Here is a 22,776-nt window from a genome sequence, read left to right on the forward strand (position 1 = left end):
GCGAGTGGAACTCCAGGCCAGGTTTCCGGGCCCTTCCCCGGGGCGCACGGGAGGGCTGAGGAGGCTAGTCCCGGGCGGCGAGTCCAGGCCAGGTTTTGCGCTTGCCCGCCGCCCCCCTCCCGGAGCCGGCGGGCCCGGCAACGCCGAGAGCAGGCGGCTTGTCATTGCTGGTGCCCCGCGCCCGCTCGCTCCGCGCGTCCTGCGGTGCCCACGGGCCCAGCCCCGCGCCCCCTGCTCCGGCCACCCCGGGGGCGCGACGACGCCGCGCCCGCTTCCAGCTGTGTAGCCCCGGCCCCCTGCGGGCAGCGCGAGCGGTCGGCGCGGGAGCAGTCGGCGCTGCGACGCCCCCGCCCCGCCGTCTGCCGGAGACGCCCCGGCGGATGGGGCCGCGCGGGCCCAGGAGCGGCGCCGCCGGGCGTCGGGGGCCTGCGCGGCCGCCCGGGCAGCCGTGTTAACCCTTCGCCCGCTGCCGTCCGGGGGCGCTGGGAAGTCGCCTGGGCACACACGTGCCGCCTCCGTCGGGGCCGCGGAGCTGCGGGGGAGATGCGGGCAGCCGGCGCCGCCTCGGGGGGCTCCGCCTCGCCCCAGCCCCCCGAGCTCTGACGCCGCCCCCGCCCCTCCGCCTCCACGCCTCGCTCCCCGGGAGGGGCGCAGACCCGCGCGCCCGGGGCCGGGGCCGCCTCCGGAGCGCCGCGATCCGCCTTTTCTTTCCTTTTATTTTTTTCTTCCCTTTTAAATTTTGGTCGGTGGCGGCAGTGCTGGGCCGGAGGAAAGAAGGGACACGGAGTCCTCCCTCGCTCAGCCACCCCCTCCCCGCTTCCCCCTGGGCCGGGCTCCGGGAGATGTGCCGGGCGGGGGGCCCGGCTTCGCGGAGCCGCCGGAGGAGCGCGCACGGCCGACCCCGAAGCGCCGCTGGACAGGTGAGTGTGCGGGAGTCTCAGGCCACGCCGCACCTGGGCCAGGTGTGCGCGGCGGGAGGGGCGGGGGACGCACCCTACCCCCGCCCGCCAGGGGCTTGGTGGGGGTGCGGATGGGCGGCCGCAGGGTGCCCTGCAGGGGGAGGGGACCGCTAGTGTGCCCGCGCGTGGCTGCGTGTGCCCGCGCGCGCGCCGGCCTTTGTGGGGAAGCGGCGCGGCGGTGCCTGCGTGTCCCCGGTGCGTGTGCGCGCGGGTGCTTGGCGCCCTGTTTGTGTAGGTGTCTGGGTGTGAGTGGAGAGGGTGCGTGTGCGCGCAGCGCGCGGGCCCGGGCTCCCCAGAGAAGCCATGTCGGGGGTCTGGCACCGCAGGATGCTGGACTTAGGGTTGTTTTTCTCTGGGAGGCAGTGGCGCTGGGGGCGGGGGCAGGGTTGGGATGGGGAGAGGTCTGTCTGGGTGTCGAGTGGGTTGCAGCCCGGAGGGGCGCCTTGGGCAACCCTGGTGCAGCTGTGAGGCATCTTCTGTTGGTGGTACCCAGTTAAGCACGGATGGAGGCTGTCAGGTTGGATCTACCGGAACGAGCTCTCTCCCCTCTTCCAGGTGTTCCTGAAATAGAGCTGTGGCTCAGTTGTTATCTTCCCAGTTGAGGGTCCTGGGATGAAAGTCCAGTTCGTGTGTGTGTCTGTGTGTGTCGTGGGAGCGTAGTGTGTACTCATGCAGTGACCAGAAAATGCCCTCAAATGGCATCACTTCAGTGCGCCCCAGGCACCTATGTGAAGACGGCGCCCCGCCAGCAAACAACCCCTAAGCTCACACATCCCAATCTGTACACTTCTCGTCTAGGTTAGCTTCCAGCCTTATCCTTGCCCAGCGTCTTATTACTGTACCTTCCTTGTCTCCCCACCCCGCCTTCTCCTCAGCTTTGGCCTCTTTGCTGATGTCCCTCCTGTCCCACTGTGAACCAGAGAGCCCCCTTCTTTCCCAGTCCCTCTGGGACCCAGAGCCGGATTTGTCTTTCCCATATCCAAACATGTGGTGCGTTTGGGGGAGTTGGGGGAGGGGTTCAAGATGGCCGCCAAGATGGCTGGCAGCCTCTTTATCTCTGTCTGTCTCCCCCTCTCTCTGCTTACCCTCATGCCTCCAGTGGAGTAGGGAGGGTCATCGTGGAGAGAGTTGGACAGTGTAGGGACAGGTGTGGAGGACACCTGAGGTGGATGTCAATTCTGGGCCTGTTGACCTCCAGTGCTTCTGAGAGAGGCCGTTGGTACCTGCTTCTCTTTCCAGCACCCCAAGGGCAGGCATGAGTCTTTAATCCGACCCCAGACCCAACTCTGTCTGGCCCACAGCCTGACGGCTCCCTGAGCGCTGCCTGCTCCCTAGACCCTGGCACTACCCCATCAGTCATGCAATGTCAGGGTGTTCCTTTGAGGGTCCCCACTAGCATCCTCTTCTCCATCTGCCTAGTTAGGAACTGGGGACCTTCGTGTGTGTGTTGGGGGATGATTGTTAAGACTGGTCCCAGCTTTGGGGACAGGTGACTTCCTTCCTCCCCACACCCTGCCCACTAATGCCGAATTTATTACTTAAAAGTAGGAGGAAAACAGGGAGAATAAGAGACGGAATACAACCTTCATTATCATATCGAGAAAATTATCTGTGATTTTCCTAACTAGCAATTTGCCTGCCATGCCGTTCAGATATGACTTGCCCATTAATTACAGAGATGAAAAATCATCTGGAAGGCGGAAAAGAACTAATTCCATGGCTGGCGGCATGGCACCTTTACACTGAGCACGGCCGTGGATGTGGATGTGTGGTTACCGGCTCTCATGCTGGCATGTCATCATCTTCCTCCTCTGGCTTGGGCCACCCTCTTGTTTTTGCCTTCTGATGTGCTTCCTTACTCCCGTTCATGGGAACTGGTATACCCCACTATCAGCTGTGCTGCTGGACACCCTTGGGTGTGGAGATAGCCCCAGAGTTGGGGGAGGGTGAGGAGCTGGGGATTAGTGCACCTGGGCCACTGAGCCTGGGAGGAGGAGGTAGAAGGCCAGAGATTCGAAGCCAGGCTTCTATTCCCAGCCTGCCCTGGGGAATCCCCTTCTCCTAGGGGGCGCTCTGGAAGCCCCACGAGGGGGGAGGAGCCTGTAAGTGCCTGGCTCTGCTAGAGGAGTCTGTTAGCATCAAGTCCTCTGGTCTCCATCTGCACATGGGACTGTGTGCTGCCTACTGTCTTTCATGTCTGTGTTGGCGATCCCACCAGGCTGGCAAGAGACCCTCTGGTGCTTCAGCGTCACCATGAGCATCCAGCTGAGGGGAAGGAAGAGGGTCAGGTGGGCCCCCAAAACCACTAGAGCATTTACCCCAAAAGAAGAGTAGTAGGGGCAGGAGCCGCCTCCCACCCCCACCGCAGACGGAGCTTCTGGTCTGCGTTCCCGCCCTCTGCCGGTTCCTCAGCCAGACCTGACCAAGGACACTGAAAGCTCTAGTTTCTGTGTGGGCTTCTCTCAGGGATCGGATTTCCAGTCGCCAGACACTTCCCCTCCTCCAGCCCCTCTGTGGGGACACTGGAGGAGGATCTGCTGAGGTAGGGGTTCCCCGGTGAGCTGGAGGTACCCAGCAAGACTGCATGCCTCTCTGCCTGTGATAGAACAGAAAGTGGGGTCCTGGGTTGGAGGTGGGGCTTTCCACAGTCAGGGAAGACCTGGTGTCTCCAAACGGAGCCCGTTTCCACTTCTGCTTACATCTGTGTGTGCCTCTTGCACACTCTGTGGTTCAGGCCTGGGCTAGTGACTGCCATGATTCCCTGTGAGTACCTACTGGTTCCTGTGTTCAGAGAGGGTCCAGACTGCACCCCTCATGCCGAGGGGTGACTCTTCTGTAGCTGTGTGTGTGCACACTGACAGGAAGACTATACCTTCCCCATACCTACTAGTGTGAGCTTGCTGTGTGTCCCAGAAGGGCTGGCTGGTGCACCTCTGTGAGCAAACTGCAGGTACTTATAAGTGCTTTTTCTGTCAGGTTCCAGGCTTGAGGACATTGGGACAGTGGCTACTTCTATTCCCTAGGCTCACAGCCTGACAAGGGAGGGAGAGACTGTGTGTGTTTCTTTGAAGGAGGGCAGCCCCAGACTGAATAGAGACCCTTAGCCCCTTGAGTTTCAGTTTTAGGGTGTAGAGTGTGCTGTCTTGTGTTGTCTCATCCCACCCCCTCTCCCTCTTCAGATCCTGCTTTTACAAAGGCAGTTTCACCCAGGACATGGCTTGTGCCTTCAGCTTCAGACTTCAGCTCCCACAGTCCTCCTGACTTTCTGTGGAGCCCATGGTCTCCACGCCTCTGTAATTCCCTGATTGACTGTGTCTGTTTACGGGCCGGCTGCCTGAGTACCATCCAGAGGCTCGGGGGCTTGTACAAGCTTTTGGAGCACAGGTGCCCTAGAAGAGCTCTTTGGTAAACTGCCTGTGCTGGTTCTGGCCTGCCATTCCCAACCCTCAGGGTTGGCTGAGTATGAGTTTGCAGCCAGAATAGGCTACAAAGGGAGATCTCACAAGAAAGGAAGGCAGGGGAGGGGTTTGGGGTCTAAGTGCGCTGCTCAGACAACCGGAATTCCATTCCCAGCTCCTGGGGGTCTGACATCTCCGACACCTGCATTCCTGCACAACCCCCCCCCCCACACACACATAAACGTGATTTCAGATAATAAAAGTAATGTAAAACAAAGGGAGGAGGGAGGGAGGTGGGTGGGCTGGCACCCTATGCCCAATGAGGTAACCCTTTGACTTGGGCCCCCTTTTAGTAGCAAGGCATGGGCTGGGTTAACTACACTTATATTCTTCTGTAATTCTGTGCACATCTTGGGAACAGTCTCACAGTACTCAAAGGTACCTTTGTGTGTGAGGATATGTGGGGACGTGGTTCCAAATGACTGTGCTACAGGGATTAGGTTCTAGAGGGGAATTTGAGGAACCCTTACCCTCCGCAGGAGGCGGGAGCTGGTCAAAGTCTGAGCAGTTGCTCCCAAGATCCCCTGGACACTGACCCAGCTTCTCTCTAGGATGGGATCCTTCACAGGCTAGGCTGCTCTGGGCCCTGGGGAGCAGAGCTTCTGTCTTGCTCCTTCCAAAGCAGGGAGAACACAACAATTCAGTCAATAAATTGGAAATACCCTAGAGCTAAAAATACCCCCCACACACCCAGGGGCTTAAAAAAGAAGCCTAAAAGTCACACGTGGCCTGTGGGCTACTAGTGGCCCAATGGTGTCCCTGATGTTGGATCCTGATGTACATACTAGCTAACCCTTTTCTCTCCCCCACCCCCCACCTCCTCTCCACATCCCAGGCTGGCCACACAAACCTTCCACCCTCTTGCCTCAGCCTCCTGAGTGCTGGGATGATGGCAAGGGAACCCCCAAGGCTCTTGGTGGTGTTCTTTATGGGATGCTCTGGAATCTTTAGGATGCCCAACACCTTAGAGATACACCAACTAAATGTCAGAAGTGCCCTACGTAGATACCACTGCTGCACCCGATGGTCTCTCTAGACCGATCCCAACGCAGAACTGTCTAGTGAGAAGTATAGTCTGTGGCTCTGAGAGTGCAAGTGTGGCACACCCACACTCAAAATAAAGCAAGATGGACTGGGCAGTGGTGGCGCACGCCTTTAATCCCAGCACTTGGGAGGCAGAGGCAGGCGGATTTCTGAGTTTGAGGCCAGCCTGGTCTACCTAGTGAGTTCCAGGACAGCCAAGGCTACACAGGGAAACCCTGTCTCAAAAAACCAAAAGCAAGCAAGCAAGCAAGCAAGCAAGCAAGCAAGCTGGGGGTTTCTGTGGGCTCTGGACTGCCTCTGCTCAAGTTCATCCTTCTTTCTACCCTAGAAATGTTAGCTGCCCTTCTGAGCTCACCACAGACAATAGGTGGTGACACCCCGGTTGCCAGATCCTGCCGCAGAGCACCTCCACTGAGGGGCCACCCCGTTTGGGGCTTCAGGACCCAGGCATTATGTAGCCAGACTTTGGTTACTTTGTGGGTTTTTCTTTCTTCCACCCTTTCAAACCCCTAACTCTAGATAGGAGAGAGGAATGAGAGAGACTGCTTCCTGCTGATTAGGGTCATTGAGTTCCTTGGGGCAAGTTTGACCTTTGCCATCAGGGTCCTAATTTCTTCTCATTTCTTTGTGTATGACTGCTTAACAAACCACAACTAGCAACCCACCCGGCTCACAGGGCCCTAGCCTTTATATACTATCTGAAAAGTCCCCAGATAAACATCACATGATTGCAATAACTATCTGCCACTGGCAAAATCACGCCCCTGCTAGAGCCGGAGGCAAGTCATAGTCAACTGCTGTGGAGGTCGGATGCAGCCCCTGTATCCCATACCTGAGATTAAAATGAAAACACATTCTTATAGTATTTCTATGTTTTTTTTTTGTTTTTTGTTTTTTTTTTAAAGAAACCAAAACTCTCACTGCAGGACCAGGCATAGTCTGGCTGCCTCCCCATGACTCTTGATTTCCTCGTTCTTCCTGATCTGTTCTATAAACACAGTCCAGCCCCAGAGTCTTGGTATAAGCATCAAATGGCCTAAAACACCTTTTCTTCCCATGGGTGTCTCCATGACTCCCTTTTCACCTTTGTAGCACCTACTTAGCTGAAGTGTCATCTCCAGGTGAGCATGCCTGTTTCTGTGACCACTGGGAGAGATGGCTCAGTGGTTAAGAGCACTGGCTGCTCTTTCAGAGGACCTGGGTCCAATTTCCAGCACCTACACGGCAACTGACAGCAGCTAACAACTCTAGGGACAGGTCTCTAACCTAGCTTTTGTGTAGTACAGTGTGTACACATACGTAGTACACAGACATACATGTAGGCAAGGCACCCATATATGTATATGTATATATGTGTGTAACTAAAACGTGCAAGCAGCCCCTCCCCCTTTCCAGCTTTATCTTCCACTGTACTAGAACAAGATAACATCTACTTCCTTAGCGTCCTCTCTCCTGCTCCCCAGTGCTAGCTGACACACAGTAGCTGCTTAGGAGAGTGGGTGGGAAGTCTGTTCGTTTATTTATTTATTTTAGGCAGTGGAGATGGGACCCAGGATTTCCATGTGCCTGGCAAGTGCTCTAATACAGGTTGCTGCAGCCCCAAACCAAACGTGATTCTGAGCCTCACCCTACTCACTGTGTCACCTGATGTGCCCCTACAGCGTGACAGTTCCACAACTGTGACCTGTGCATAGATCTTGTCATTTAGCCAGAAGTGCACCCCATCAGGATTTGAACCTTGGACCCAAGGATGCTATTCTGAGGCCTTGTCCCTTTGCCTTAGTGAGAATCCTGCTTTGCCTCCCCCACCCCCTACTCCCATCCCCACCTTTCTGGGCTTTGTACTCTCTTTCTTGCCAGCTTGCAGTCGTCAGGGGGACAAGAGTGTCCTGTATGCTCTCTGCTTGGGGTCCCAGCTTCTAGCACTGATTTCAGCTCTGCCTTGGCATAGGAGGTGAAGCTGAGGTGAACAGGGGCACTGTGAAGTGGACACACAGCACGGCTGCCCTGGGACTAGAGTATCACAGTAGAGAGCAGAGCAAGCAGGCAGGTCGGTCAGAGCTTCTTAGAAGAGGGGAAACTGTCTAGAAAGCCTGAGAAGGGAGTACTTCCTACGGTGAGGAGGAAGCAGGGCTCAGATGTGGAAAGAGACAGTGTTTGTAGCTGGACTGGACCTCAGGGTTGCCATTTGAGTTTGTGGAGGGTAGAGGTTCAGCTGGGATCTGCTGCTGGCAGAACTGAGGTGCTAAGCTGCCAGGGATTGGTGGGGTTCTGAGTAAACAGATGTGGCCGTGGCTGGCCCCAGGTCAGGGGTCCTGTGGGAGGAACCCTAAGGGAGAAGACCCTCATAGCCAAAGGCGTCAGAGCAAGGTCCAGGAGTATTCAGCTCTTCCTGGCCTTGAGATGTGGAGGTGAGGTGGCACAGTATTCCTGAGGCGGTGTTTAGGTCAGGGTTGGTAGGATGGGAGGTAGCAGCTGGGAAGGATGAGTTTCTGGCTTTGATGGTAGGGGACAGGAGAGAAGGGGGTGAATCGGGTAATGTGTCTCCTCTGGTCCCAAGACCACCATTCACATACAATCCACTGTTCAGGATAGAGTAGAAATGCTTAGAAATGCTTCCACCTCATTCACAGGAAAGCCAGGGTCGTTTCAGAGGCCTGCAGGGGCCTGTGTGACCTGTAGCAGGTGCCCCTCACTTCTTCCACTCTCCTGCATTTACTGGCTCCCAGCTTGTTTCAGTACATTGCTGCCTCGGGACCTTCTCGTAGAGAAGCACTCCCTGACTGCACATCTTGAGGCCCCTCCTGCATTTCTTGCCTTTTGTGCCTGTTTTGTCTTTATTAATTAACAAACAAGTACCTACTCTGTGTCCGAGCTGACTATGTGGTAGACGGAGACAGAGCCTTCTTCTCTGGATGAAGGCTGGTGGGATGGAAGCTTCTGGATGGAAGCTGGTGGGAAAACCAACAGCTGGGCCTAAGTCCAACCCGGAAAGCTAACCATAGGGAAGCACTATGGGGAAGGATATAGGGTGTTGTGGGGGTGGGGGTGATTGATGGGAGACTAGAGAAAAGGCATGCAGGGATACAGGGCATTGTGGGTTGCCTCATGTAATCCAGGGATACCTGGTGACCAGCTGGGGATGAACCCAGGGCTTGTGTGTACTCATTAGTGAGTGCCTCACCAAGAAGGGGGGCTGTCACTCAACCACACTCCCAGCCTTTACATTTTTAAAAATTCGTCCTGCTGGGCAGTGGTGGCGCACGCCTTTAATTTCAGCACTTGGGAGGCAGAGGCAGGCGGATTTCTGAGTTCGAAGCCAGCCTGGTCTATAGAGTGAGTTCCAGGACAGGCAGGGCTATACAGAGAAACCCTGTCTCCAAAAAAAAAAAAAAAAAAAAAAAAAAAATCGTCTCATTTCTTTATTTTGAGACAGAATCTCACAACCTGTTTAATCTTGGCTGGTGTGGAATTCAGTTTGCTGGCCTTGACCCTGTGACAGTTCCATTTCTGCTTCAGGCCAGGGCAGCCTTCTCTTCAGAGCTTCTGTACCGAATTCTCACACACCCAGTTCCTGCCCTGCTGGGACTCAGTCATACACACAGCCCTGCAGAGCCAACATCCAATGGGAGAGGAAAGTTTGTGATGAGAATGCTGGCTTCCTCAGCATCAGAGCCATGGGAAATGAAGAGGCTGAGGCAGGGCAGAGCGTGGCCGACTGGAGTTGCGGAGCCTTTCCTGGGCTCTGAGGAAGTGTGAGCAGAGGTCCTGGCGAAGGGCTGTGTGTGGGACCTCGATGAAGGTTTTGACATTTGGTCTGAGGAAGCTGGGAGCCATGGCGTGTTCTCAGAAGACAGAGGGAATGATTCAGGGGTTAGCTGGTCACCCCTGACCTCACTTCAGAGAGTGAGACCAGGAGCCCAGGTGTAAGGGAAGAGGTGACTTTATGACAGAGTTGGCACAGGGATTCAATGCCGCGTCTGTGGGGAAGGACCAGGCTGCTGTCTGGGAACCTGCCCTTGCCCCAACCCTCTTGGAAAAAGATTTCGTCCCAACACTCTCAGGCACCTGCTCCATCCATCTCTGCCAGACACCTTGTCAGTTTGCATGTAGGGTCCAGGGAGGCCAAGAGCCTAATCAATTCATCCAGACCCAGGCCTCTACTCCAGACTGGTTCTGGTCCTTGCAGTGTCCACCAGCCTTGGCTTCCTAGAAGTGGGGATGGAGGTGAGCCCACAGCCAAGAACAGGAGACAAGCTGCCTAAGGGGCAACTGTTTGAGGGACGGGCAAGTGAGGCCAGGCGGGGCCCAGCACCCCCTTGCTGCCTGGCACCCCTCCTCAGACTCTCAGACTCCCACCCACTCAGCATACAGGGTTGCCGTGGCAACCGCAGGCTAGGGCAGGCTCCAGGCGCCCCCTCTCCTCCAGCAGCCGCTTCTCCTCCTGTCACAGTCCTGTCCCCACCCTAGGGCACTCGAGGACAGACCCTGCTGCACATTCCCTCTCCAGGCTACATGCAAGTGTAGAACTCAGACACAAACAGAGGCAGGTGTGTGGCCTCCGGAGGACTCACCAGAGTCGAGTCGCCAGCCTTGTTTCCCCAGGGTTACAGGTGTGTGCACACCTGGGCCTGTGAGCTGCCATCATAGGGTCCCACTCGCTGATAACTCTAGAGCACAGCTGGGGCCTGGGAGGGGCTTCTTCATCTTTCAGGTCGCCATGTCAGTAGGGTAATGCGTGGAAGCTCGGTGAGGGCTTTAGGCTTTTGATCTGAGGAAGGTGGGAGCCACGGACTGTTCTGAGCAAAAGAGGGACAGAAATGATTCAGGTGCTCGGAAGCGTCCCTCACTTCAGTGGAGAAACATGCTGTAGAGAGTAAGAACAGGGGGAGGGAACTGTGCTGGACAGAGATGGCACCCAGGAGTCTAAGAAGATACCAGATTCCACAAAGTGACAGCTACAGCCCCTTTGTCTGTTTGGTAAATGAGATGCATGGTGGCCAGGTGTGATAGCACCCACCTGTAATCCAGCACTTGGGAAGCTGAGGCAGAAGGATTGCCACAAGCTCAGGCCAGCCTGAGGTTGAGTCCCTAGAACCTACATACAACCCCGGGTGTGGCAGTGTGCATCTGTAACCCCAGTGAAGACCGAAGGATCAAAGCTGCAGAGTCTCTGGAGAGCTTGCTAGCCAGGCACTCTACCCACTGGTGAAGAGACCCTGTCTCAGAATAGTAAGATGGAGGTAGAGTGACTGAAGACAAGATGTAGTCTGCCACGCCCTGGCCCCTTTATAAATATTCGTTTGAAGGCTGGAGAGATGGATGCTTCACCGTAGGGCTGTGAGGCCTGCCTTTCCAGAGAACCCGAGTTAAGTTCTTAGCACCTCCATCAGTCATGTTGGGGATCCAGTGCCTTTGGCCTCCTCTGGCATCAGCACTAAGGTGTATATAACCCCCCCACACACACACACATAATTAAAATTTAAATATATATTAAATATATAACCCTGACTGGCCTCAAGCTCACAGAGATCTACCTGCCTCTGCCTCCATAGTCCTGAGATTAAAGGTGTATGTACTCAGCTTACATTTTATTTTGAAATAATATCTATGTTATTCAGGTTAGCCTGAACTCACTGTGTAGCTCTGACTGGCCTGTAAGTCAGGACCCCCTTGTCTCTTCCTCCTAACTAGCTGGACTGATAGTTCCGCACCCCGCACCTCACTGGAGAAAAGGTTTGGGGAGCTTTTAGTAGGTGGGGCAGCTAAGGTTAACTGAGACCCTGTCATGGGTCCCAGCTAGGGGAACTGCTGGTGTCCTTCTAAGAACACAAGAGGCACAGGGATATTTCTCCTACACACCCAGGAAGGCTGAGTGAGGACAGGTGAGAAGGGTCTGCATGCTGGGCAGGGAGGAAGCCCTTGACAGAAGACCAGCTTGCAGGCCTCTTCAGATCAGACCTATCTCTTAGAGCAGTGAGAAAGTAAGTCAGTGCTTGAGGCTGTCTGTGAAGTAGTGTGGCATTTGCAAGGCTCTGCATACCCTACCCTAGAAGCTTCAACCCTTCCTGGGACTGCATGGATTCCTGATACAGCATCAGTGCTGTAGAAGACTAATTGTTGAGGGGACCCAGCAGCCTCTGGGCATCTGTACACAGTGGTATAAGCGCATGTGCGGGGGCATGTACACACACACACACACACACACACACACACACACACACACACGGATTGCTATTTTTTTAGTTTTCTTTTGTTTACTTTTTAGATACAAGGTCTCACTACGAAACTCTGACTTCTTAGAATTTCCTGTTCACACCAGACTGGCATTGAACTCACAGAACTCCACCTGCCTCGGCCTCCCAAGTACTGGGAGCAGAGGCAACTGTCCCAGCAGTAGTACACAAACACAAAGCCAGCTTCCCCTCAAACAAATGTAAAATCATAATACAACCAAAAACATACAAATTTGATACTTGCATGCTTAGGAATGATGGTAGGAAAATATTAAAAGCTCTTGTTTTTCTATAATTAAACCATATTAAACCACCATGTTTTTATAAATGCAGAAAACTTTGGAGGAAGTCAGCACTGCAGAGCGTACCTAGGGCAGTCTAGCCTGTGAGACAAGGCACTCGCTGTGTAGGCGGTAAGTGAATAGAGACCAAGGCACACACTGCAGATGTCTTAGACTCAGAACCAAGACTGCAAAGTAGCCTGGCTTCAGCTGGTTAGTGGGTTCTTTTCTCCTCCTTTCTCCTCCACCCTCTCCTTCCACCCCTTCAGCCTCCTAACCCGAGATAGGACTGAAAAGGGGGTGGAGGAGAAAGGGGTGACCTCATCATTAAGACTACTTCCTGCTGATTAGGGGCATCGAGTTCCTTGGGACAAGTTTGATCTTCGCTGGCTGGATATCTAATTTCTTCTTATTTCTTCTTTGCAATGATATAATGGCAGCCAACCAACAACCCACCCAACAGCTCTTGGGGTCCTAGCATTTATACACCCTCTAAGGAATTTATATACCCCCTAAATGCCAAATGTCACACACTTGCAGAAACTATCTGTGGCTGGCCAATCAAATCACACTTCCTGCTAGAAGGGGGAAAAAGGAAAAGAAACCACAGTTCTCTCTACAGTGCAGTTCAGGCGAGCCCTGGCAGGAATGCCTCTGCTTTTCCATGTGTTTGATTTGAGTTAGGTTTTGGTCAGTTATGAGAAGCTGGCGGCCTTTTCACAGTCCTACCTTCAGATACATGAAACTAGAACCCATGGTTCAAGAAGCTGGCTCTAGCCCACAGAGTGTCACATGGACACAATTCCAGCCTCAAGAAAGCTTAGAATAAAGGACAGGGTGTAGTGCCTTGGAAAGACGCTTACCTAAAGTGGGCCTCACACAATCCCTGGACTGCAGAACCAACAGCCACTAGGGGAGTCTTGGTGCACTGGTATCTGAGTTCCCAATAGAGGAGAGGCTGAGTGTCTCTGGAGTCCAGGAGGTCACAAGGGCCTGGGTAGCATAGTAAAGCCCTGTAGCAAGGTAATAGTAAGTGAAGCCAGGCATAGCATACACTTGTAATCCCAGCTTGCAGGAGACAGAGACAGGAGGACTGCTGTGAATTTAAAGGCCAGCTTGGGTTACTCAGAAACCAAGTAGTCAAAATGACCCTGTAATTAATACCACTTACTGTATCTTAAGTAGTTCGGAGGCTGAGGGGTGCAGCTCACAAGTAGAATGAATTCTTAGTAAATTCGGGAGGCCCTAGGTTTTATCTGCACTCTAGAAGAAAACACATAGTTTAAATGACTTAAGTTATGTCATATTTTATATATAATGTATATGGGTATGTTTTACTTGTGTGTATGGGCACCATCTCTGTGCTTGGTGACTTCAGGGGTCTAGAAGAGAGCATTGGATCCCCTTGGAATTGGAGTTACAGGTGGTTATGAGCCACCATGTGGGTTTTGAGAACTGAACCAGGTCCTAAGCAAGGGCAAGTGGCCTTGACCACAACGTCATCTCTCTAAAGCCCTTATGTTAGTGTTTAAAGACACAGCATCTCTCAGCCTGGAGTATTAGGACAAAGGGATACAGTGAGGACAGACCCCTGACTCACCCCTTTCCAGTCTGGGCTTCTGAGATCTGGCCCTGGAAGGTGGCAGCTGCTGGTGGATAGGAGGGAGGAGTTCTCGGGGGCTGGTCCTGCTCGAGAGCATCCTTGCAGCCTCGAAGCCTCTGCTGCCGCCGATGGGCCTTAGGTCATGAACTGGATGGGTCTCTGCATCGAGAATGCAGACTTGGGGAAGGAAGACGTCGTCCCATGCTGTTGTCCGTCCATCCATCCATCACTGTGGCATCCAGTCCTCCCACCCCATATTACTCCCTGCCTGATGAGGGTCTGATAAGCCCACTGTGTGCGTGTGAAGATGGTTGCTCTCATAACAGTATAATAATAATTTTACATCCTTGAGGGAGTAGGGCTGGGGAAGGGGTGATAGAGGATAGACCTGGCCCTAGATTATTTCAAGGTGACTTGACTTTGGGGACCTGGACTTGTAGAGCCTCCTGTGAGTGTAGTAAGCTAACCCTTTGCAGTTTCAGTTCCTTCTGCCTCTGAGGCTCGCACAGCTGGAAAGAAAGCTCTAGGAAAGGCAGGTGAAGACTGCTTCACGTGACTGGCTGGGTAGGAGAGGGGTGGTGAGTGCTAACCAGGTCTATCCCAGTATAAATGGTCAGCAGATGCCCAGGCTACCCATGTCTGGGCAGGGTGAGGGAGGAAAGTGGCTACATAGTCATGGGGCCTGGCAGGTAAGAAGAGAGCTGGTTATGGTGCTGAAAGGACAGAGGACAGCCCTGGACAGGGGTTTACTGATAGAACTGCCACCATGCAAGGTCAAGGGCGGCTGGGAGCAGGAGTTAAAGCCAAAGCCAGTGGTGTTGGTGAAGTGCTGATTTACGATCTGGGTGTCATAGGGGAGTGTCCCAGAATGGGGGCCAGGCGGGGGCTGGAAGCTTTTGTGAGCAAGAGGAAAGGAGAGGTAGGGTTGACAAGCTAGCAGGGTGCTACTTTCGGAGTAGAGGAAAGTTGAGGTTTGAGATGAACCATGTCACCTGTCCCTTAGCTCTGGAAGGTGAGGGGCAGAGTGGGGGCTATACACAGAGGTATACCTGCTGTGGAACTCATGAGGGAGATGGCAAGAGGGGAAGGAAGCAGTAGGTCTGAGATTCAGTCAGTATGTAGGGCTTGATCTAGAAGTTGGGCATGGTGGTCATTAACTAAGATATCTAGGTCTCTAGATGGCAGTTTCCTACCCAGATAAACAGTTCCGCACGAGCAGAATGATAGCCAGCCCTGTGGATAACTGTGAGTTGTAACTGCACAGAGAAAAAGACACATGCAAAGCCCCAAGGCAGGCTGAGGCCAAGCAGAATGGAGAAAGAGACCTAAGTGGGTCGTGGTAGGTGGTTTCTCAAGGACTTTGAAGTGGGAGGAGGGAGGGCAGCAGAGCTGTGCCAAGGGATCCCACACCGGAAGGAAGAGACTTGGGACCTATTGGAATGGAGTGGAAGGGGCAGTCTGGGGACACCATGGTGCTTCCTCTAGAGGCCTTTCCTAGAGTGAGTTCTTCTAGGCTGTTGGCAGGTGAGGCTGAGGTGGCCCTAAAAACTGGGGTGTGGACAGGAGCAGAGGGTAGGGGAGGAAGAAACTGCAAGTCACAACTGATGGCCTGGGAGGAGCTTGTGACCAAGGAGGCCATCACTACACCCTTGGTTCCTCCTCCTCCTCCTCCCACCCCGACTGCCTGTCTCCAGCTCACCCCGAGAGTCCCCTAGAAAGGAAAGAGGGGACTTGGGTGTCCCTGGTCCCCTATCTGTGGCGCCAGCCAGCTGGATTCTAATTAGCTGCCAGAGCAGAGAGACAGGAAGCAGAGGCTGGGGCGGGGCTGGATTCCTGCCCAGAGCTGAAGCTGAGCTCAGGTTAGACACCCCTTGCCCTCCTTGAGGGATAAAGATCCATGGTGGTGGAGAAGAGTGAGCAGGGCAGGGGTGAGGGATGAGGTTGAAACAGCTTTGGTGTGCGTGGGTGCTTGTCAGCCACGCTGACCTGTCAAGCTGCCCCCAGAGATTCCACTGGAGAAGAGGGACCAGCGCTGGGGAGAGTGACCTGGGCCAGGGCAGTGTGTACCCCTAGGGTGCAGAAGGTCCAGGGAGGGCCTCACCATTAACAGAAATCAGGTGCCCTTTGTGCTTGCTGAGGTCAGCTCCTGCCCAGTATCATTCCCCTGTCCTCCTTCAGGCTGGTGGGCCAGGCCGTGGTACCCTGGTGATGCGGGGCGAGGCCCCCCCCACAATCCGCTGAGATCCCTGTGCCCGCCCCTGGCCTTCGCCATGGCCCGCTTGGCTGCAGCACTTTGGAGTCTCTGTGTGACGACCATCCTCGTCACCTCTGCCACCCAAGGTAGGTGTTGGGAAGGGCTGGGTCTCCAAACCCAGATGGGAGGATGGGTAATATGAATTCTCTATGGACTGCAGCCTCTGCCCCAGATGAAACTGGACCAGGCCAGAGGGAACCTGGTGATGCCACTCCTAGCAGGCACCATTGCGGGATGTTGAACTCCCTGCAGGCCAGGGCACCAGGTGCTGTGTTTCTTGGGGACCCCGAGGACCAAGACCGGCCTTCCAGGGGGCCACCTATTTCTCTGTCTTTCCCTCCCCTCATTCAGCACATCTCTGAGTCTCACTGGGACCAAGGCTTAATTAAAGCATGCCTGCTGACGTTTATTTAAAAACAAGTAATTACCCAGCTCCGGCCTGGGATCCTGCACATGTCACAATTAGTGCCCTGAGCATGCTGCCCACTGTCGATTACTTAGTTACCATCACAAGTTGGGTACCAGCTGGGTGCAGGGCAACAGAAGCTAAGACGAAGTCAGTTGGCCTTGCCCTCTTCGAGAAGGTCCCCTCCCAACATTGCCAGCCCTGCCCTTTGGAAAGTCACAGGAATGAAGGGACACTATTAGCCTTGTTCTGAAGCCTTGGCAGGGTCCTGCTGGTCACCCCAGTACCCAAGTTCCGGGAGCAACCCCTGCCAGGCCAGAAGGGGCTGCCTCCACCCCCAGCCCCATGTGAGCCAGCCCTCCACCCCCGGCCTCCCTCCCTGACTGGGGAAGCTAAAATTAGAGGAGGAAGCAGATGGCATGACAGGCGCACATGGGAAACTTTCTCTCAACTGGGGCTCTACTCATCCCCCCAAACCCGAGGGCTATAACCCCTGGGGACTCTGTCGACATTAGGTGGACCCTGTCTCTAAAGAGGGCAGATTGGTTCTGCTGCCACAGTACAGACGCCTTTCACAGCCCTTAGCTTGCTCCCAGCTGTTGCCCTCCCCACGACATCTGTAGCTTCTACCCTCCTATACCCTGTGTGGCTGGGTGCAGCCCGTGTCCCAAGGTGTTTCCCAGGGCAGCATGGTACAGGTTAACCCCAGATCTGAGAAATACCCATAACAAACCAAACCAAACCAAACCAGTGAGCATCTTGTCAGCACATTAACTATAGATTAACCCCTTGTGGCAGGAGAGGGTCTTCGGACCAGGGACCTGGGACCCCTTAGGTTATTCGGAGCCACTTGCCAGGCTGGGGAGCAGCAGAGTTGGGACTCAGCTGTGCTGTGCAGCTCTGATTGTCACAGAGGGATCCCTCATGTGAAGCTATCTGGTGTGAGGCAGCATGCCACCCTCCTATGATGCCAGCATTTGGGGGTGGAGGGGGAGGATCAGGAATTCAAGGCTAGCCTTGACTACTTAGACTTTGAGGCCACCTGGCTATGTGTGAACCTGTTTCAAAAAAACAAAACAAAGAAAAATTCCTTTGGTCTAGAAACTCAGCTGTATGGTCCTAACCTATGAGTACCCATTTTACAGCTTGGGAAAACAGGCCTAGGGAAGCTACTACTAGTGGCTTTCTGCAAAAGGTTGGGTGTGGTGGCACATGCTTGTTATCTGAGAATTTGGGGGAGTTTCAAGCCAGGCTGGGCCAGACAGCAAGACCCTATTGCCAGTAAATAAATAATAAGCAAAACAAGTAGGCATAGGTCAGTGCAGAATGCTTGCATGGGTGCAGTCTGCTCCCTGTATGCTGTGTGGTGGTGAAGGGAGATCCCCAGGTCCACTCTCTCTGTGACAGATGACAAGCTGTAATTCACTCAGAGGGCCAGCAGCAGCCACAGAAGCTGCTGTGCTCAGGGACAGTTTTTTGTAGTGGGAAGGCAGACTCGGTCTAGTGAAACAGAATAGGAAAGTCCTGCATGGTTCTACTGGGACGCATGTCCTGCCGTCCCAGTAGAACCATGCAGGACTTTCCTATTCTGTCTTAACTGAAGCTATATCCCTAGACTTGTTTGATAGCCTGCATGGCAGCCACTCCTCCAGAGGACTCCACCCTAAGTCCTCTCATCCCCTGATGAAACAGCCTTCAACCCACCCACCGGCCCACCCCACTCTTGAGGAGAACAAAAGTCCACCATCCTGGCGTCCTCCCAGCCAGCTCCTGCTGAGGTGTCTGCAGCTTGCATGTGGAGCCCTCCCTCCATGTCTGCACATAGTCTCCCTGGGCGCATGAAAGTCCCTCATTGAGTGGAGAGTGGCAGCTCAGCCCTGCTGTCCTAGCCAGTCAGGAGGCTCAAGTGGGAGGATCACAGTTCTAAGGTCAATCTAAGCACGTCAGTGAGAAGTCATCTCAGAATAAAAGGTCCAGCAGAGCGCTCTCCGAGATGCGTGAGGTCGTGAGGTGTTAGTAGGATTGCAGCGGTTACAGTGAAACACACCTGAAATGCTTCCTTTGTGTAAGGACCCTTGTCAGACTGGAATGGGGCCCTCTTTGAGAGCCTCATCTTAAGCTAGTTTCCATGGTAAAACATCATCTCCAAGCCAGATGTGGTGCATACTCGTCCTAACGTGTGACTGAGGCAGGAAGGAAGATTACTGTAGGCTTGTGGCCAGCTCAGGCTACCTAGTGGGTTCAAGGTCAGCATAGACCCTGTGGTAGCGTCACTGAGGCCCTATCTGAGGGAGCAGTTGTGTGTGTGCTTGCACGTGCCCGCGCACACACTGGGTGTGCTCTAACACATGCCTATAGTCCTAGCTTGGGAAGTGGAGGCAGTAAAGTCAGTCTGAGTCTAGCCTGGGCCATGTGAGACCCTGACTCAGTTTAGTAGCTGGGGGAGAAAAATCCCCAAAGACCCTGCCTCCGACCGAGTATAGTCATTTTCCGAGATATGAGGGCTTAGTTCTTCAGTTCAGCATGAGATTTTGGGGGACAGCTAGGAGATGGCTCAGGTGGATTAAGGTGTTTGTCACATAGCCTGACTTGAATTTAATCCTCAGAACCATTGATAAAAGGTACGAGTTGCCCTCTGACCTCCACATGTGCCTCCTCATACACATACACAAAATAAATATAAAAAGTTCTTGATTGTTTTGAAAGGATTTGGGGACACACAGTTGTGTCTGATCCATAACCTCCAGGATGAGCCTTACTCTCTCTTACCAGGCAGGGCATTGCAAGGTGAAGAGTCGGCTTCTCTGGGCCACAGTACCCCTTTTCCAGGAGTTCAAACTTGATGCCATTTTACAGCCGTATAGGCCCAAGATTCATAAAACCAGTTTCCCACCGTGGCTGAGCCAGCGGGGTCTTTATTCCCTGGTGACTGTGACACTGTCTCCACCTGTTCTGTAGGCCTGAGCCGGGCTGGGCTTCCATTCGGGTTGATGCGGCGGGAGCTGGCATGTGAAGGCTACCCCATTGAGCTGCGGTGCCCGGGCAGTGACGTCATCATGGTGGAGAATGCAAACTATGGCCGCACAGATGACAAGATCTGCGACGCCGACCCTTTCCAGATGGAGAACGTGCAGTGCTACCTGCCTGACGCCTTCAAAATCATGTCACAGAGGTGAGCCTGCTCTCTAACCTCCACGTGTCCCACAGCAGCTCCCAGTGAGCTGGAGCTGTGTCCCGCCGACAGTGCCCCCTAAGTCACTCACCCCATAGGGCAGAGGTTCCCAGTGCTCTAAGGTTCCTAATGCTCTGACCCTTTACTACGGCTCCTCATGCTGTAGTGACCTCCCACCGTACAATCATTTTTTTGTTTCTTTATAACTATAACTTGGCTCTTGTTTTGAACTGTGATGTAAATATCTCGGATGCAGGATATCTTAATATACAACCCTTTTGGAGGTTGAGAACCCCTGCCATAGGTGCTTGCCCATGTTGGGTTTAGGTGGGAGCTTGCAGAACCAGGGCAAAGGAGTCATGGGTGCAAAGGGAGAAGATTCTCCGAAGAATGACACCTACTCATAGCTCAGTGTGAGAGGCTGAGGCAGGGCATGGCACTTTGGTGTGCTGAGTTGTTCTGAGCATGCTGAGGGCTGGTGACTGTACAGTGTGGTTGTGCTGTGATGTCTGCGCATGTGTGTGCAGTGCAGCTTGTGTTTGTGTCTGAGCGGGTATGTTTGTGGGTAAGAGTGTGTTTATGTGGCTGAGGACATGTCTTAGGCGGGGTCGGCCCACATGTAAAGTTGCACAACCTACTGGAATAGTCACTCCATCTAGTTTCTCCACAAGCACCTGTCCTGGGACAGGGCCTCCCGCCTGCCCTCCTTGCCACCATCTTGTCTGTGATAGTCCATTCTTCCTGTGTAGCCAGTGGGCATCAGTGAACACTTGAGTCACATTCATTGCCTCTGCTTGGAACTCTCTGGTTCTTACCTTCCTCTACAAAAGCCAAAGCCTCAGAGTGTACTACATGACCTGCCCTGACTGACGGTCCTCCTTTCCTGTGTGCTCACTCAGTTACAGCTATGCAGGGCAGCTCACTGTAGAGTGCTTGCTGGTTTAGTTCTCAGTACTTGAACATGCATCAGAATTTGTAGCCCTGTAGGCCAAAGGCTCCCAGCCTCCTGTTGTGGTCTGTCACACCCTTCATGGGATCTGTGGGCCACAGGAACCTGGCCTGTTAGCTGGGAAGTAACAAAGCCAACTGCTGGGTTTTTTTGTTTTTTGTTCTTGTTTTTTTAGCAACATGAATATATCCTTGCCGTTTCTTCTGCCCCGAGATCCATGACTGTTCTGTGCTTCCTTGTGGCTGTCTACCTAACTGGACACTTCTGCACACTCTGAAGCGCTAGGCCCCTACCCTTTTCCTGATCCCTTCAGGGCCCTGCCTTCCAACCGTATTCCCTCAGATATTTAGTCTTTTCTTGGTGTTTCATCTCACATCCTCCCTAATTCTAAGTTACTGGCTATACAGGGACAACAGACCTTTGTCCTTTGCTGCTATGGCTATGGCCAGATACACAGCAGGCTCTCACTTGATGCCTGAGAGGTCAGCGTTCAGGGCCTGCTCGTTCATCTGTAGCATGGTAGAAAAGGGAGGAAGGCTGGGAGTGGCATAGTCGGCAGGGAGAGGAAGACACCAAGATCCTCACAGGACTTTGGGAAGACCGGCTGGTTCAAAGTGTGCAAGGCTGGAGCTGCCTCACCACCTTTGCCCCCTTCTCCTGATACCTCAGCCTTCCAGCCAGGACTTAGGCCCTACTCCCTTGAGAGCACCCTGGTTCCTTTCCACAATGTCTACACAACTAGAACAGAGTTATGTCTATGTCTTTCTCCACACAGGAGGCTGAGTAGTGAGTTATAGGGGCCAAGGAGCATGCTGGGGGCCTCAGGAGTTTGTGGGGAAGGCTTTGGGGGCCCTCAACCTTGCTTCCTTTGTGAATGCTACAACTTTGTGTCTATCAGGGTCATGGCTAAGCTGCTTGGACAGATGCCACAGGATAGTTTGCACGAGCCTTTGCTGAGCCTTAGTGTTTTCACCTTCAGGAGTCCTACCCCTTAAAGACAGATGCACACCCACTCTCCTATGGTAGTTCACTCCAGCCTCAGGGGAGTGTGGGGTGCAAATCTGGGGTTGCAACTCAGGGCCTTGTACATATTAAATGAGTACTTTGCCACTGGACTACACTTACCCTTGAAATTAAAAACTCTAAAGTAAATGCTTTTGATGAATTTTGTACATTTAGCAGCTCAGCTTAGTTCCAGAGCATTCCATGGCTTCAAAAAGAAACCATACGGCCTTTATCAGCTGCTTCCTAGTCTCCTGTTGCTCTGTATTCTCTGTCCAGGGATTTATTTGCCTAGGCTCTATCTCTACATACACCAGCCTGCTCCGTGCAGCCTTTCCTCAGAGTCACTGTTAGAATTGATCCTTTGTATGCTATGAGTCGGCACCATAGCCCCTTTCCTGGCCAGATACCATTCCGTCATGTGGACAGGCTACATTTTACAAGGCAGTTACACCAATGATGCCACCAAGATCTCACACAGGCGGTTTTGCTCAGTATTCCTCATAGGCAGGCTTTTGTGTTCTCGCCCCCTTTTGGTGGAAGTAGGCAATGCAGCCATGAACATGTCTGTGTGTTGAAGGTTTGTTCACACGGTTGTTATATATTCTATAGACCAGGACTGCTGTGTTGTGTGAGGCCATTGCTGAGCTTTAAAGGATTTGGGTGGGCGGATAACACCAGACCTTCAATGCCTAGTTTTCCATTCTCTCCCTGGCCTCCTGCTGCTCTCCTCTCTGTCCTTGTCCTTCCTGGTGCCAGGAAGAACTACAGGCAGATTCTGGTTACTTTTTTGTTTGTTTTGGGTTTTGGTTTTTTAGATTTCAAGACAGGGTTTCTCTGTGTATCTCTGCAACTCTGTAGACCAGGCTGGCCTCAAACTCAGAGATCCACCTGCCTCTGCCTCCTGAGTGCTGGGATTAAAGATGTCTGCACCACCTCCTGGCTCAAGTTACTCATTACATATGCACACACATTGCCTGATACTCCAGGGCCAGGGAATGGTGTTGGCTGTGTTTCTTGTCTCTGTGACCTTACAGAAACAACTTAAGGAAGGGCTTGCTTTGGCTCTGGGTTTCAGAGTTCAGTACATCACAGCAGGGGTGTGTGGCACAACACGGTTGCTCACATGGCTTCCAGGAAGCAGAGGGGGAAGTGTGCATTCTGCCTTTCTCCCTCCCCACTTTTGTTGTATCAGTCTAAGCCGTCGGGCCTTGGGATTTGCCTCAGGGTGTCCACATTTGGGGTGTGTCTTCTTTCTGGCAAGAGCCTCACAGACATACCCAGAAACACACCTGACAAATGTCATAGGCAGTTCTAAACCCAGTCTAGCTGACAATGAGGGTGAACCAGTACAGGAACCTTAGCTGAGCACTGATGGTGGTAACAAGTAATGTGAAGACTCAGGGAGTGGG

At 53.5% G+C, this 22,776-nt stretch overlaps 1 protein-coding gene across 6 annotated transcripts in view; it reads left to right on the plus strand.

The window, feature by feature from the left end:
• Positions 1-677: 677 nt before the first annotated feature.
• Adgrl1 (adhesion G protein-coupled receptor L1) overlaps positions 678-22,776 on the plus strand; it is a 42,925-nt gene continuing 20,826 nt past the window's right edge. For 4 of the 6 annotated variants that reach the window (XM_076915483.1, XM_034523186.2, XM_034523187.2 and 1 more), the window contains exons 1-3: positions 678-920; positions 15,760-15,921; positions 19,200-19,413. In XM_076915483.1, coding sequence (XP_076771598.1) covers positions 15,852-15,921; positions 19,200-19,413 — 284 coding nt within the window. In that variant the 5' untranslated portion in view covers positions 678-920; positions 15,760-15,851. Of the gene's footprint in view, positions 921-15,759; positions 15,922-19,199; positions 19,414-22,776 lie in introns of those variants that run through there. The other 2 variants (XM_076915485.1, XM_076915486.1) reach the window with 1 other exon arrangement.

The sequence above is a fragment of the Arvicanthis niloticus genome, chromosome 18, assembly GCF_011762505.2.
Source record: "Arvicanthis niloticus isolate mArvNil1 chromosome 18, mArvNil1.pat.X, whole genome shotgun sequence".
In the NCBI taxonomy this organism is placed as follows: Eukaryota; Metazoa; Chordata; class Mammalia; order Rodentia; family Muridae; genus Arvicanthis; species Arvicanthis niloticus.